The sequence below is a fragment of the Chlorocebus sabaeus genome, chromosome 11, assembly GCF_047675955.1.
Source record: "Chlorocebus sabaeus isolate Y175 chromosome 11, mChlSab1.0.hap1, whole genome shotgun sequence".
In the NCBI taxonomy this organism is placed as follows: Eukaryota; Metazoa; Chordata; class Mammalia; order Primates; family Cercopithecidae; genus Chlorocebus; species Chlorocebus sabaeus.
Window position 1 is genome coordinate 93,948,613 of NC_132914.1, and position 18,022 is coordinate 93,966,634.

The 18,022-nt window shown below is 35.5% G+C and overlaps 1 protein-coding gene across 4 annotated transcripts in view; it reads left to right on the top strand.

The window, feature by feature from the left end:
- The window catches only part of CFAP54 (cilia and flagella associated protein 54), a 377,198-nt gene that overhangs the window by 121,835 nt on the left and 237,341 nt on the right, over positions 1–18,022 (top strand). For all 4 annotated transcript variants that reach the window (XM_008004317.3, XM_037996664.2, XM_037996665.2 and 1 more), the window contains exons 28-32: positions 1,641–1,755; positions 3,591–3,680; positions 4,676–4,802; positions 7,986–8,097; positions 8,443–8,543. In XM_008004317.3, coding sequence (XP_008002508.3) covers positions 1,641–1,755; positions 3,591–3,680; positions 4,676–4,802; positions 7,986–8,097; positions 8,443–8,543 — 545 coding nt within the window. The remainder of the gene's footprint in view (positions 1–1,640; positions 1,756–3,590; positions 3,681–4,675; positions 4,803–7,985; positions 8,098–8,442; positions 8,544–18,022) is intronic.

Genomic DNA, 18,022 nt, shown 5'->3' on the forward strand with positions numbered 1-18,022 from the left:
TTTGTGTTCAAAGTAGATTTCTGAAACTCACTGTGACACCTACATTCTCTTCTTTATGAGACTGCTAATTTTTGAGATGAACTTTTAATATCTGCCTTCCAAGCATGAGTCTTACAAGAGCTTAAGCTTATTGCCTTTCCTTAAAACTATGTAGTTACATATTTTTGTAGATCAAGTTTTGAAATGTTACTTAGTTCACTGGGTTGCTTTCTTTTCTTTCTTTCTTCCTTTCTTTTCTTTTCTTTTCTTTTTTTTGACAGTCTCACTCTATAGTCTAAGCTGGAGTGCAGTGGTGCAATCTTGGCTCACCGCAGCCTCTACCTCCTGGGTTCACATGATTCTTCTGCCTCAGCCTCCGAGTAGCTAGGATTATAGGCATGTGCCACCACACCTGGCTAATTTTTGTATTTTTAGTAGAGATGAGGTTTCACCATGTTGGCCGGGCTCGTCTTGAACTCCTGACCTCAGGTGATCTTCCCACCTTGGCCTCCCAAAGTTCTGGGATTACAGGCGTGAGCCATCATGCCTGGCCAGTTCATTGGGTTTTTGAGGGTACTAGGAATTACTTGAAGTCCCTTCTATGGCTTAGGTGGAGGTAGAGGCTCTCATTCCTGACTCTGTCTCACTTAGAGTAAGCTCCATTTCTATCTCTGTGATATGTTGAATTTCCAAGTAAGCATTTGTTTGCCAAAAAAATCTTTAAAAAATCACCACCGTTTTACTGGATGACTTTTTAAGCTATAATACTTTTTTTGTTTTCTAGTTGGGAGGATGTTTTGTCTAGAGGGATTTTTGATTAAGCTGGAAGCAATTTGAGGGTTGTTTGTTTGTTTTTGTGCCATGCAGTGTCTACTCTCAGAGTCCATCAGCCCTTTTATGTCACCCAGGCCTTGACTCAGGGCCTTCCACATCATGGTAGGACAGGCCTCATGCCTCTCTCCTTGAAGCTTATAGTCCAGCAGAAGGTTGTGATTCTTTCATCTAAGATTGTAGAGATTGTTAATTTATAGGAGTCAGAAATTATTAGAGCTACTCAAGATTCCTTTAAGCCTGAAGGGACTTGGAAGGTTTTTTTTTTGAACAAGAGACATTAACAGGTCAGTTCTCAGGCTCAGACAGAAAAAACATGGTAGTGAGCCTGAGTGTGCAGACAGGCCAATTCTTAATCCACTAATTACTGATCTCTTATGTTTCAATGAAAGGCAAAGTAGCAAAGGCGATTAGCTTAGTTGTAAAGAAGCTCCTTCTGGGAAAAAGAAAGGGAAAAAAGAATAAAGGGGTACATTTCTGAGGGCAGGCTGGGAATTTCTTTTCAAGATTTTTAGAGACATATCCTCGGCTGCTTTGAGAATGCAGGTTTTGGAGGGGGCTGGCTAGGTAGGTGAAAGTTACTGGGAGAAAGGGAGAGGGAAAAGAAGCAGTATTTTGGTCAATCTCCATGAAACACAGTACTATGTCTACATTTAATTAGAGCACAATAACTGTTATTATTAATTGTTATTAATTAATATTGTTATGTGGATCATAGTTTTATCTACCAAGTATGAAAGTATGAAAACAGAATTTAAAGAATGTTGTTTGAAAATGACAGTTGTCGCAACACGTTAAAGTACATTTTGACATTTAACCAATGTTTCTAGGATTCTTCTAAGAAGTCTTTAAAGACTAAGAAGCCACAGCAGATACTATTGCCTGAAAAGATAAATGAACAGCTGGCCTTGTTGGAAACACACCTACTCAAACTCACAAAGCAATGTAATCATTTTTTTTTCTGTATACTTCCGTTTAGCATTAAGATTTTTAAAACGAGAAAAAATTTTGTTCAAAGGATTAAGATGAGATTAGCATTTGGTAAACCCTTTAAGGTTTACACAGTGCTTTTATATCATTAATCCTGACAATACCCTGTTAATAAGGGATTGCTAACCACTTTTTACAGATGTGGCTCGTAAAGATTAAGTGATTTACATAGGATTACATAGCTGACTTGGACTTGAGCCTGTGTCTTCTGACTCTAAAGCAGGTTTTCTCAACCTCGACACTATTATCATTTGGGGCCAGGTAGTTCTTTGTTGTGGGGACTGTCCTTGGCACTGTGTGATATTGAGTAGCCTCCCTGGCCTCTACTCACAGAAGCACAGCACACCACCCCCTACTTGTGACAGCCATCTGGGTATCCTTGGTGGGAGAGTGGGAGGGGGTTATGGTGGCACAAAAATCACTGCTTTGAAGTAAAAAGTGCAACTGAGAAATAAAGGAAGAGTGTGAGTGTTAATGTGTAAGTGGTTTGAACCAATGCCTTCCAGAGTAGAAAGCAGAGTGAAAGATTAGTTTAATTTTAGGTCATTGTACTGTAGTGATTTCATAATAAACCAATGTGTTAATGCAATGATTGGTATTTTGGAGTTTGCAGCCTAGAAGGCTACTTGGGAAATTGAGTTAGTTTCTGGTGATGATTAGTATTGCCACATTTTTAAAAAGCAGGTATTTCAAATCTTCTAGAACAAGAGAGTGTCCAAATTTGAGCCTTAAACCAAGTATGAGGCTCTACTTTTGCCCCATGGCCTTTGGGGACGAGGTTACACTTGTAGAATTCCATGTCCCTACCTCACCTCTCCTACTGTGTGCCTCAGTTCTGTCTTGTGGGCTTCGCTGACTTGGATCTCTGTCTTTTAATATGTTCCATGCCTGTTTCAAGCATGGATTTATGAATTGAACTAAGTATTTGATTATTCCCATAATTGGTTAACCTAGCTTTGGGAAAGCTGTAATCATCTTATTACTATATAAAGTATAATTCCTTAAAATATACAGTGTTCTAGAAATGTGAATTATTTATTTTCATAATATCAGTAAAAATATTTTACCAAGAAGCACAATGGGCTATAACTAGCTGAATAGTAAATTCTCCCTGGTGGTCTAATGGTTAGAAAAAGAATAGTAAATTTAATAACAATAATAAAATGATAGTTTTGTACAGTGTTTTCTGTGTGCCAGTTACTATTTTATAAAATATACTATTTTTATAAAATATACACATTAAAACTCATGCAACCTGTATATAAGAACCATATGAGGAAGGTACTATTATTGTCTTCATTATAAAGATAAGGAAACTGAGGCACAGAGAAGCTAAATAACTTTCTAAGGTTTCATAACTAAAAAGTTATCATAGTTAGAATTTGAACCCAGCCAGTCTGGCTCCAGGCTGTGTTACACTTTACTGCCTTTTAAAGATAGTTTTGCTAAAACGGAGTAAATATAATTGGTAGATTTCTGAGTCTTGGGTTTGCTGATACATGACAGCTGTTGAAAAAGAGAGAATCATGCCTTGGAAACTCTTTACCTATTTGGTGGTGGACCTTTAGCTTTTAGTGGGAAGAGTGAAGCAAATAATTTCATCAGATTATTTTTATTTCCAAAATGTAATGCTATAATTGCTATGTTAAGGCACATAATTTAGAACAAATACTTTAGTATTTTCCTGTTTTTTCATCTCTTTCAAATAATTGTTATTGTGAATCACTCAAAAAAACTTTTATTTTGGGTTATTAAACAGAATATACAACTTTTGAATTTTTTAACCTTAGATGTTACATCTGAACTCTCAGGAGGAGAGGACCCTATATTTCTTTATCCCGTAGTTTTGAATTGGTCGGTCAAAGGTGCCGTGAAAGAAGGTAGGTGAACTGGATGTATATATACTGTTCACTCGATTTATCACCGAAGAGAATTAATTCTGTGGATTTTGTTTCTGTTGTCTACTTGAAGATTTCGCCTGTTTTAGTCAGAATATTTTGAATTCTTACCCACTCAGAATAATGCAGAATCCTGATTGCCAAGTAATGAAAGAGACCTAAATGGGTACCTGATTTAAAGTCTGGAAAGACAGAATCTTGATGGTGGCTTATTTTGGTAGTGAATGGTGTTGTTATGAAGCTTACGAAAACTAGGGCATTGAAAAATGTATTAGTGGCCGGGCACAGAAGCTTATACCTGTAATCTCAGCACTTTGGGAGGCCGAGGCAGGCAAATCACCTGAGGTCAGGAGTTTGAGACCAGCCTGGGCAACATGATGAAACCCCGTCTCTACTAAAAATACAAAAATTAGCCTGGCATTGGGTGGTGGGCGCCTGTAATCCCAGCTTCTCAGGAGGCTGAAGCAGGAGAATCGCTTGAATCTGGGAGGCAGAGGTTGCAGTGAGCTGAGATCGTCCCACTACACTCCAGCTGGGGCGAGAGAGTGAGACTGTGTCTCAAAAAAAAAAAAAAATAAAAATGTATTAGTGACTTTCAAGTTTAGCTGATGAGAAATGGCAACATAATTGATTAATTCAGAGTGAAATATAATAAAAATTAGGATTACTAGTTAGGATAATTATCAATAACTTTTTTCCCCAGTTAGTCATACATCAGAAGTGACCTTAATGAAATCTTTCTCAATGCTGAGATATTTAGAAAATAAATTTAATATAGACTGTAAAACATTCATTGATATTAGAAAAACAATAGTTCACACCACATTTATTCCTATATACTTTTTAAAATGGAGAAATCTAAAAAGCAGATTAATAAACTTGCCTGTTGGAACAAAGTGACTGCTAGCACTGGCAACCCTTCAGTACTAATAATTGAGTATATTGGTAACTATATCTGAACTTCCTTGTTATTACAGTTATGAAATTTAAGCAAAAACCAAGATTTCTGGAATTCTTTACGCAAGTTATGCTAAAATGCATGAATGAGGAAAAATTTCACCTTTTGGTAGAAGTAACAGCTCCTGTCCATGACTTCTTGAAAAGGTACTTGCAATTATCAGTTTTATACATATTAACAACTTTAAAAAATGAATATCATTGTCAGTTTTAAGAAATACAAGGTAGATGAAAAAGAGAGTGGAGTATATACAGCTAAAACCACCACCTAAGAGATAGTAAAAACTTATGTCTGTGTAAAGAAATAACTAAAACTAAAAATATATATACAGTGTACTCACAAATGAGAATCGAGCGTGTTCATATCTCTAGTTGGAAACAGATGAAGTCTTTCGCTATTGAGTCAGGATGGATAATAGTATCTCTAGGCCATCAGTTCTTTCTCACACAAGGTTTTGGCTCCAGTTTGGTCATTTCCCGCTTGTTTCTAATTCTTCTGTGGTAACAAATAGAGCCATTTCTTGGAGTTTCAATTTGTATATGTGAAGAGGGAGTTCCTCAAATAAAAGCAGTAAACCTTAAAACTGTCCCTCGTATTCTCTAAGCCTGAATGATTCTCTTTGCTCCCAAATAAAATGATAGTGCTTCACACCAATTATGAGAGATGCCAAATTAATCCGACTTTTCTTTTGCCAACTGAGAGTGGGCTTTTCTTCACTGGGCATTGATCTGTCCATCCCATTTTAATAAAAGTAAACATCAGTAACATGAAACCTGTTTTTGAAATGGTAGCAAAAGAGAAGCATTCCCTGAAAAACAAACAGAAAGATATTCTTTCTAAAATAGGTACTTCATTTATTAGAACAGAAGCTTAGAGTTTATATTTACTTCATACTTTCCAAAGATAAAAGAAGAAATTGCTTATATTAAATGAAACAGGCCATGATAATAACATAATTGTTCAGAATTAGAGTTCTATTAAATTTTTTTAAAAACAGCTAAAATTAGATGTTTAGGAGGGTTGAATAATGTTTTTGATTCCAAAGAAAAACAGAAGATACTCTCAGTGTGCAGGCAAATGTGGAGGGCTGGCTGTCTAACCTAAGAATAAGAGACATTCTGGAAGAGGAGTATAATATTATAATACTGTATTTATACTGTACTTTCCCCATGTTCGAATATGTTTAGATACATAAATACTGACTGTTATGTTACAACATCGCCTACAGCATTCAGTATAGTAACATGCTGTACGGGTTTGTAGTCTTGGAGCTATAGGCTGTACTATATCACCTAGATGTGTAGCAGGTGATACCATCTAGGTTTGCATAAGTACATTCTATGATGTTCACACAATGACAAAATTCCCTAACAAAGTATTTCTCAGAATGTATCCCTGCCGCTAAGTGACACGTGACTGTATAAATAGTTAAAACAATGAACCAGTCCTCAGTAACGTTGACTTGCATAAAAATTTTAAAATACTATTTATCACAATGAAAAGCAGTCAGTCAGAGCTCCACAGAGCAGTGAACAGATCAAGGAGTGGATGAGTTTAATTTATTCAATGGATGAAAGTTCTGTTGTGCATGGAGGAGAATGCTGAGATGGTGGCAAAGACTGTAGTCTAAATGTGACCTCCTCTCCTTCCCATCTCTTTCTGGAAGAACATAACAACCAGGTCAAGCACGCTGGTAGTGAGGGAGAGACAGAGGAGAGGCTGTAGAGAAGAGACCTAGCTGGTTGGAAATGGAAGGCAGTCTTAGGCTTCAAGTTGTGGAGGATGGCTCCCCAAGTCCCTTACGGTCATTGATCAAAGGCTTCTAATTTAGGCAGCAAAACATTTGCCCAAGTGAATGTCAACTAACTGGGTGATTAGGATTGTTACAGCTGAACTGGGGTTCCAGACAACCATGGGCTTAGGATCATCTTCATCAAAACTGGAGCGAAGGGGCCAAGATGGGTTTGGGTCAAGTTCCAACCCCTGGAACTAGCTATCCAGGCTCACCCCATCATTTCATTAGCCTTGCATTAATAAGACCCTATATTTTATTCAAGTTTTGGGATCCCATTTATCATGTTAAGCAGTTTTGCTGTACCTGGCTAGTGCTTATGAAGAAATAGAAATTTTAAAAAAATAGAAATTTCAGGAAAAATAGACAAGTATCAATAAAGGGACAGTGAGAGACTATAGTACTGGGAAAAGATCAGCTCAGTTCCCGTTGGTATTCAGAGGGCCGCAGTGGCTGGGAGCTTGCAAGAGATAGAACCAAAGAGATTGAAATCTGTTGGAAGCAAGGAAGCTTGTCTAGGATTACTTTTACAGTATTCTCCGAGTTATAAGGGAAGAAGTGTCCATGGTTATTTTATTTTCAATCCAGTTCTGTTCCATCTACATCATGCCTTCAACTCCTCTTTTTCCCTATAGAAGGCCCTATGGGAGTTTTTATTATATGATTATAACATACAGCATATTCTCTGTTATGCATTGTATAATGCATTTTTTGTTTCTTTTTGAGACGGAGTCTCGCTGTGTTGCCCAGGCTTGAGTGCAGTGGCGCTGTCTCGGGTCACTGCAAGCTCCGCCTCCCAAGTTCATGGCATTCTCCTGCCTCAGCCTGTGAAGTAGCTGGGACTACAGGCACCCACCACCAATCCCAGCTAATTTTTTGTTGTTGTTGTTGTATTTTTAGTAGAGACGGGGTTTCACTGTGTTAGCCAGGATGGTCTCGATCTCCTGACCTCATGATCCACCCGCCTTGGCCTCCCAAAGTGCTGGGATTACAGGCATGAGCCACTGTGGCCTTCCTATACATTGTATAATACATTTTAAAACTTATTTATTTAGTCTCCTGTAAATAGGCATTTGAATTCTTTCTAATTTTTTATTATTATAAACAGTGCTGCAAAGGACAGGACATTCTTATACATATGTTCTTATGCATATGTGAGAGTTTCTGTAAATATACAGGGCTGTAGTTGCCAAGATATGAACATTTTAACTTTACTAAGTTATTGCTTAGTTATTTAGTTAAGATATTGCTTAGTTAAGATATTGCTAAGTTGCTCTTAAACTTTTATCAATGTGAAAAGTTTCTGTTATTCAACATCTTCACTGACAGTCACATTTTATGATATGATTTACACTTTGCTATTTTGAGAGACTATTTCATGCTGAACAGAGATATCACAGTCTAATTTATGCATAGGACACAAGCAGTTTTGGATATTCTTGCATAATTTCAGTGAAAACTTTAAAGACATATTACTTTGGGGGTAGTTCTGCACATTTTTGCAGGTCTTTTTGACTGACTTTATCTTTTTTATTAGGAGGAATGAGTCTCTACTTGGACTAATAAAAGTGAAATATAAGGAGAGTACTTTGAGTAAAAAAGTAAACAAATATTTAAAGTTCAGAGCTGCAGTAATGGAAATTGGAAAAGTAAGTTTCGTATGAGTTTTGAATTTTAGGTAATGAAATTGAGAGATTCATGTATCTAGAGATGATTAGCTACATTTAAACTCATTATAATATGAAACAGAAGGATCTACTAACAAGCATAATTTTATAATTACACAGTACAACTTTTAGATTAACATGTAGATATTGTTATAATCAGAGTTTTTTGTCTACAGGGGTATTTCTGTTGCCTTTGATAATAATTTTAGTTGAGGGTATGAACTACTGTATTTCAATGTCAAGAGATAAGCATTAGAGTATGAATAAATTATACTACTGTGTTTAAAGTTTGAATTTAACTTGTAAAATTTTATCTCCTCTATTAAGGGTGCAGAAATGTCACAAAGAATAAGAAGTAAAAAAAAGGAAACTCTAAGAGATTTCATTTTAAAAAATCCAGCTATTTCTGAAATGGTGGCACATGAAAGGTATTAACTAATTAATTAATTCAATGAAAGTTTACTTGAGGGTAACTATGTGTTGGGCATTATTTTGGGTACTTGGGGTACACTGGTGGATCAGACAGGTGAAATCATTGCCTTCGAGGAACTTACATACTAGTGAAAAAAGCATAGTAAACAAGTAAACACCTAAATAAACAAGACAGTTAAAAATGTTGATAAATGTTATAAAGTAAATGAAATAATATAGAATATTTGGCTTGACGTGAAGGTGGTGGTGGCAATAGTTTAGATAGAGTGGTTAGGAGAACAAATTGGTAAATTATCAGTGAACCTAAAGTTCTTGATTACAAAATATGGCAAAATGTTTAGTTTCTATTTTTATAAGTACATATATATAAGAATTTTTTATTTATACATTATATATCTTACCTTCATGATCTAATGTTTTTCTATACCTGTTTAGTGATTTTGATTTTAATTTACACAACATAGATATTAATAGAACCAATTCTGTTTTGTTTTTATTTGCATTTGCCTACTATCTCTTTGATTATTCCTTCATTTTCTTTATTTAAATTATGACATATGGGTACAAAAAATAATATAACAACTATGCCATTTAACATGTAAAACCTTTCAAACACAGTTGAAATCCCCATGTACCCATCCTGGTATGCATTTCTGTTTTCCTCTATCCTGGAAATAATTCCCCAAATTTTGTTATTATTATGCTGATGAGTGAATTCGTATGTCAACCACATATGTATGTATAAGCCCCAAATAATGCATGCTATAATTTTTTTCTGATTTGCTTTGGAAATTTGCTTTTTTTCAATATTATGTTTGTGATTTTTTGAAATGTCACCTATACATAAGTCCACTTTCTTAATTTCACTGCTGAATGGTATTTCATTATATACTAAATAAATATCATATAATAAATTATATACTAATAGTATAATGCATTGTGTTTATTGTATGCATATTTCTGTATGCATAATACATACACATAAATATGAATAACACACATAATTTAATATGCATAATATAAATAATATATATTTATTATGCATATATTATATAATATATATTATACATTGTATAATAAATGTTTTAAATGATTTATTCAGTCTGTCATAAATAAACATTGAAATTCTAACTTTTCACTGTTGTAAACAATGTTACAAAGGACATTCTTATATATATCTCCTTATGTATGTGTGAGAGTTTCTGTAGGGTAAATATATAGGGTTGTGGTTTTTGAGATATGAACATTTTAGCATTACTAGATATTGCTAAGTTGCTCTTAAATTTTTATCAATGTTGTGAAAATTTTCCGTTATTCAAGGTCTTCACCAATGCTTGATTTTATTATCACATTTTTGTGGAACTATGTGGTATGAAAGTTTGCCTCATTGTTGTTTCAATTTTCATTTATTTGATTCCTAAGGTTAGGCATCTTTTCGTATTTTTATTTGGCCCAACGGTTTTTCTAGTCTCAGGACTGCTTGTTTGTATTCTTTGCACATTTAAAAACTTTTGTTTTCTTACTTAGTTTTATAAGTTTGGATGCTAATGCTTCTCCCAGTTTGTGGCTCATCAGTTCACATTTTAAAGTTCTTTAATAATTAATTCAAAAGTTTTAATTCTTAATGGAGTCAAATATATCAATGTTTCCCTTTATTGTTTTGGAAATTCTTTCCTAATCTGGGTTAGTAAAGATATTCTCTTTGTGAATTTAAAGTTTTGATTTTCACATTTAGGAATTTCATTAATTTGTTTTTGTATATGGTGAGAAGATGAGTCCCCTTCACTCTCTTTTTTTTTTTTTTTTTTTTAAATTTATTTATTATTATTAAACTTCAAGTTGTAGGGTACATGTGCACAACGTGCAGGTTTGCTACATATGTATACTTGTGCCATGTTGGTGTGCTGCACCCATCAACTCGTCATTTACATCAGGTATAACTCCCAATGCAATCCCTCCCCCCTCCCCCCTCCCCATGATAGGCCCCGGTGTGTGATGTTCCCCTTCCCGAGTCCAAGTGATCTCATTGTTCAGTTCCCGCCTATGAGTGAGAACATGCGGTGTTTGGTTTTCTGTTCTTGTGATAGTTTGCTGAGAATGATGGTTTCCAGCTGCATCCATGTCCCTACAAAGGACACAAACTCATCCTTTTTTATGGCTGCATAGTATTCCATTTAGTTTTGTAACCGGTATTCAGTTGACCAGCACAGTTTATTGAGTAGTCTATTCTATTGTCACTGTTAATTTTATCACTTAGCAAGTTTTCATATATATAGCTTTGGGATCTCTTCTCTGTTTGATTAGTCTATTAACTTATTCCTGAGTCAATATCAAACCATTGTAATTACTCTAGCTTTAAATTGAGTTTTGCTGTCTGAGGAACAAGTTTCTCCAGAATATTCTTTTCCTTCATGCAAGTCTTGGGTATTATTCCACAAAATGGAATGATTTTTTGATTAATACAAAAAACTCTACTATGATTTTGATAAAGATAGAATTGAATGTATATATTGGTATAGGAAGGTTTTAAAAAATTATTTATTCATTTTTTTTGCACTGTTATGTTTTTCTATTAGTAGACAGATCACTTTCTTAGGTCTTTAATGCCTTTCAATAAATTTCTATGATTTTCTCCATAACCATGTTATATATCTTTTGTTAGATACATCAAGGAACTGTTTTTTGATATTAGTGTAAATGCTATTTTAAAATTACATTTTTGAATTTTTCTATTCTTTGTGTAGGTGTATAACTGACTTTTTTGCATACTGATCTTCTAAACAACTTGATAATTTATTTGTAGATACAGTTTTTTGTGTGTGTGTGGACAGTCATAATCTGAAGAGATAATGTTTTGCTCTTTCCTTTCTAATGCTCCAGCCTCTTCTTTCCTTTTCATATTTAGCCTACAGTCTAGGACTTAGAGTTTAATCAGGAAAAGCATTTGTGGATTGTGGACATCCTTGTTGTAAGATGCGTATTTAAAACTTTTTTATTTCCAGATAATTATAGTTTCATGTGCAGTTATAAGAAATAATACAGAGAGATCCCATATACCCTTCATCCAGTTTCTAATGATAGCTGTACAACTATAGTACAATATCACAACCAGGAAATTGACATTGATATAATCCACTGACCTTATTTGGATTACAGCAAGTTTGCATGCACATGTGTGTGTGTTTGTGTGTCTGTGTGTGTATTCTATGCAATCTGTAGAATTTGTATGACCACTACAGTATGTAACCTTTTGAGACTGACTTTTTGTGTCACTTAGCATAATTACCTTAAGAGTCACCCAAGTTGTGTGTATCCAAGAATTCACTTATTATTGCTTAGTAGTATACCATGGCATTAATGTTCCATATTTTACTACCATTTACCTATTGAAGAGCATTTAGATTGTTGATTGTTTCCAACCCAATAGCATTTGACTATTAGGAATAATACTGTGATGAGCATTCATGTGCAGTTTTTACATAAACATAAATCTTCATTTTTCTGTGATAAATACCCAAGAATGCAATTGCTTGATCGAATGGTAAGCATGTTTAATTTTGTAAGACATCCTCCACTCTTTTGCAGACTGGCTCCTCATTTTTACATTCCCATCAACAGTATATGAATGATCTAGTTTCTACTCATGCTTTCCAGCATTGAGTATTATTACGTTTTTTTAAATTTTAGCTATTAAAATAGGTGCGTAGTGATATCTCGTGACCTTAATTTGCATTTCTCTAACGGCTAATGATAGTGAACATCTTTTTTTTTTTTTTTTGAGATGGAGTCCTGCTCTGTCGCCCAGACTGGAGTGCAGTGACGCAATCTCGGCTCACTGCAACCTCCGCCTCCCTGGTTCAAGTGATTCTCCTATCTCAGCTTCCTGAGTAGATGGGATTACAGGCATGTACCACCACCTCGTTTGACTAATTTTTGTGTTTTTAGTAGAGACAGGGTTTCACCATGTTGGTCAGGCTGGTCTTGAACTCCTGACCTTGTGATCCACCCAACTCAGCCTCCCAAAGTGTTGGGATTACGGGCGTGAGCCACTGTGCCCAGCTGAACATCTTTTTATATGGTACTTGCCATCTATATATCCTCTTTAGTGAAATGTCTGTTTATGTCTTTTGCTCATTTTCTAATTGGACTGTTTTTATTTTTCTGTTGAATTTTGGGAGTTCTTTATATATTCTAGATACAAGGCCTTTGTTGCATATGTTATTGGCAAAACTTTTTCCCGATATGTAGCTTGTCTTCTCATCCTCTTCACAGAATCTTTTACAGAGCACAATTTTTAAATCTTGATGAGGTCCAACTTACCAATTTTTCCTTTAATGAGTTGTGCTTTTGGTGGCAAACCTCAAAACTTTTTGCCTAATTGTAGGTCCTTTTTTTCCCCTGCTAAGTTTTATAGTTTCATGTTTTCCATTTAAGTTGTGATTCATTTTGAGTTAATTTTTTGCATAAGATGTGAGGTTTAGATTGAACTTCATGATTTTACCTGCGGATATCTAATTGTTCCAATGTCATTTCTTGAAAAGACTATCCTTCGTCCATTGAATCACTTTTGTACCTTTGTAAAATCAGCTGGACATATTTGTGCAGATCTATTTCTGACTTCTGTATTCTGTTCCATTGATCTATGTGCCTCCCTCTGCCAATACCACATTCTCTTTCTTGATTACTGTAGTTATAGAGTAAACCTTAAAATCAAGTAGAGTGATTCTTTCCACTTTATTTTTTTTACAAAATTGTTTTAACTACTCTAGGATCTGTACCATTTCATATACATTTTAGAATAAGCTTGTCTATAACATGAATTTAAAGATCTATTTCTTGTATCATTTCATATATATTTTAGAATAAACTTGTCCGTAATATGAATTTTAAAAATATATTATTTCCCTTCTAAGTACCATATTTGCTTTGGGGTTCGGGATGAAATCCTTTATCACATTTAGGAAACTGTCATCCATTTTTTATTTTCTAAGAGTTTTGTTATAAATTATGTTGAATTTTGTTTAATATTTCTTTTTCATTGATTTTTTTTCTTTAATATGATCATGCAACAAACTGCATTATTACGTAAATGTTAAAGGATGCGTAGTATCTTTTTGCTGATACCACTTCTGACACAAACCATATGGTGTTTTCCAGCACCAACCTATTCTCCAGCGCCAACCGGGCAGCCCCATATGCACTTCATGGAATTTCTCCTTAGGATAACATCCTGCATAATTATAGTATGAAATGACAATTTAATGCTGACACTGTTGACACAGAGTTAGCAGCACATCCCGCAAGTTAAAGGGCTTGGTTCCACAACACTGCCACCACTTCAGAGGCCAGTCACAAATGTGATCCCAGGATACCCACACTTCTGCCTAGCTGACTATAAATTCAGAGATTCCCTCCTCGGGTTCGAAAATTTGCTATAATAGCTCACAAAACTCAGAAAAACACCTTACATGTTTACTAGCTTAATGTAAAAGATACAAATGAACAGCCAGGTCAGGAGGTACATACCAAGGGCAAAGTCCAGATGGGTCCTGAGCACAGGAGCTTCTGTCCCTGTAGAGTTGGGGGCACCACCCTCCTAGCTTGTGGTTGTACCTACCTGGAAGCATCCTGAACCTCCTAGTTCAAGAGTTTTCATGGCCTGGCTTGCAGCCACCCTCCCCTCCAGGCAGTGGGAGGGGTGGGGCTGAAAGGTCTCACCCTCTAATCATGTGTTTAGTGATGATTAAGATAATTTCTATCTTGAGCCTAGCTAGAGGCTCTACCCTGAGTCACCTCCTAAGCATAGACTTACATATGTTCCACAGGGACTTTCTGTGAGTAACACATTTCTTTCACTCTGGAAATTCCAAGGGTTTTAAGATCTCTGTGCCAGAAACCAGGGGACAGGTACCAGATATGTGTTTGTAGTATACCACACCATACCTGCACATTTTTACCAACAGATTCAATTTCTTTGAGATTACTATGTCTCTTTGAGTCTGTAATCTTTTTTTTAGACTATTGGCTCTAAAGCAAGTCTCAAGAAATTTCAAGTAATTGGAATCATGTGAACCATATTTTATTTCAATGCAATTAAGATAGAAACCAGGCCGGGCGCGGTGGCTCAAGCCTGTAATCCCAGCACTTTGGGAGGCCGAGACGGGCAGATCACGAGGTCAGGAGATTGAGACCATCCTGGCTAACACAGTGAAACCCTGTCTCTACTAAAAAATACAAAAAACTAGCCGGGCGAGGTGGCGGGCGCCTGTAGTCCCAGCTACTCGGGAGGCTGAGGCAGGAGAATGGAGTAAATCCGGGAGGCGGAGCTTGCAGTGAGCTGAGATCTGGCCACTGCACTCCAGCCTGGGCGACAGAGCGAGACTCTGCCTCAAAAAAAAAAAAAAAAAAAAAAGATAGAAACCAGTTTTTGAAAAGTTAACCAAAAAGGTTCTATACATTTAAAAATCTGAAGGAGAAACAGAGAAATAATTAATGAGGAAAGATTGAAATTACATTCACATGTTGCATAACATTTTGATCAATGATGGACTGCATGTACACCGGTGGTCCTATACAATTATGAAATCATATTTTCACTGTACCTTTTCTATGTTTAGATGTACAAATACCATCATGTCATAATTGCCTACAGTGTTTATTATCCTAATCTGCTATAGAGGTTTGTAGCCTAGGTGTGTAGTAGGCTATACCATTTAGGTTTGTGTAAGAACACCCTATGATGTTCAAACAACAATAAAATCACCTAATAACACATTTCTCAGAATGTATCCCTGTCATGAAGTGACACACACTGTACAATGGTAATTTAAAAACAAAGAACTTGCTAGAAGTATGGTTGGGATTGCTTTGAATCCAGAAAACATGAACATTTAAGTTTTTTTTTAGCCATCTTTTAGCTGCATCATTTTATATATACATATATATGTGTATATATATGTGTGTGTGTATATCTACCTATCTATCTATCTATCTATCTATCTATCTATCTATCTATCTATCTATCTATTTTTTGGTCACCCAGGCTGGAGTTCAGTGCTACCATCATAGCTCACTGCAGCCTCAAAATCCTGGGCTTAAGCAATCCTCCTACTTCAGTCTCCTGAGTAGCTAGGACTACAGGCATGTACCACCACGCCTGGCTAATTTTATTTTTTAATTGTAGAGACAGGGCCTTGCTATGTTGCCCAGACTGATCTTGAACTCCTGAGCCCAAGTGATCCTCCTGCCTTAGCCTCTCAAATTGCTGGGATTACAGGCATGAGCCACTGCACCTGGCCTGCATCCTACAGTTTTTTACTAAAAGTGTTTTCATTCTCATTTAGTTCTATATGTTTTTAAATTATCTTTGTAATTTCTGCTTCCTGTGAATAGATCTTACATATCTTTGCTTTGATTAATTTCTAGGTATGTTTTTGAAGTTACTGGGAATGATTCTTTTAGAACTCTTTGTTTATTGATGATATGTAGAAATAGAGTTAGTTTTGTATATTGACTTTCCAATCCTTCTCCCCTTTTCCTTTTTCTTCCTTATTATTCTGGCTAAGCCCATCAATACAATGCTAAAACAAAAGTGATGTTAGTGGGCATATTTGTCTGATTCCCATTTCATAGGGAACACTTTCATATTTTCAACATTTTAGCATTGAGAATGGTATTTGTGGTAGGTTTTGTTCTGTGGATATTCTTTATCAAATTAACATTATTGTTTATTTCGATTCTCAAATTGCTCTAGATTTGGCTAGCTCTTCAGTTTTTGACATGTTTCCATCATTTCGTTGAGCTGCTTCTTACCACAAGATGTTCGTCTTGTACACACCTTATACAGCCCTGGAGTCAAGTGATTTCTTTTAGTGAGAAGTGGTATTTAGAATCTAAGTTGTGAGGGCTACTAATGTGGCTTTGCTTCCAGTTCCTCTTGATAGACTGAGCTAGGAAATATATTTGTTCAGATAAATTTATCTATCTAAATCTATCAATCATCTGTGTAAACATATCTATCTAAATATAGTATTCTCTGTCTCTGTCTCTCTCTCTATATATATATGTATCTAAAACCATAAATTCATTCTAATACCTGGAATTCCATTTCAAAACCACAGGATACTTTCCAGAGTTTTCTCTTTTTCTAATTGTAACTCTTTTCCCTAATGGTGAGAATCCTGGTTCTACTAATGTCAATATGCTAGCTCATTTCCTTAAGCTAGAATGTATAGAAGGTAGTTTCAGGATTCCTAAATATTTTTTAATTCAGGTGTTTATCTGCTTCCTCTTGTGGCTTCACATCACTGAGCATTTGTGCTGATTGTCCTTGTGGAGCTCCCTCTCTGTGGATGTGCTCAGACCTGTTGCTCATGGAGACACAAATCAGGTTATTGGAGCACCTGAATGTTAAGAACTGTTCAGATGATAGAGGAAAAACATTCTGTATCCTCTGTGGGCTGGCTGTGAATTCCGTTCCGAGCCACCTGGATTCTGTCATTCCCTTGCCAAGATACCTGGAGGAAGCCTATCCTGTCGCTGATCTCCCTGAACTATCACACTCTCCGTAGCAAGGAAGTTGTAACCTACTGTTGACTCATCTTGGCCTTTTGAGGAGAATTGATCTACTCACATGGGGACAAGATTGATTTTCATTTTGGAAATTATATTTTTAACTTTCAGGATCAGCTATTAAAAAGATTCACGTTTATTGGGAAACCAGATAACATCACTAAAACCAACTAAACAATGACAAAAAGCCCTAAAACTCTTGGATTAAAAGCAAATCATCAATAAACTAAAAAATATTTAGAACTGAGTGATAATGTAAACACTACACAATAAAAGAAAGCTGTCCTCCTTCCTTTCTTCAAATGTTTCCTCCTCTGTTTCAACAACATCTGCCTGCCTTCTTCCTATCCATCTTTCTTTTCTTCTTGTATGTGTGTGTGTATTGATTTAGATTCTGAACAATATATAAGTGAACAACGTAAATCAGGTAGAATGGTGCGGACCAATGGGTTAGCAACATTGCTAACAGAACAAAAAAATTGAAAATATGCTTGGAACGATATGTTCTATAAACAACTCTATATGCAAATAGTTGGACTACTTTAAGTTTTGACAGGATGATTTTTAAAAATGGAATATATGTTATACTTGAAATCCAAACTATTAGCTAAAATTTGAGTGTATTTTTTTCTGGAGTGTATTGAATATGCAGTTATGAAGTCATCTCATCTATATTCAACTGATGTTTTATTTCCTCTGGAGTCTAACTAATGTTAGACAAAATTTTGCTACATTGTTTCTTCCTCAAGGACCAATACAGAGAAACGATTTTCTTGTTTAATATTGAATTTAGTTGATGAATGTGAACATCATATCCTAATTTTGTTGTCTAATCTCAGTGGCCTTTTGGTTATGAAAAAGAAAAGCTCTGTTTGGTTTGAGCTGAGGACACAGACTTCAGAGA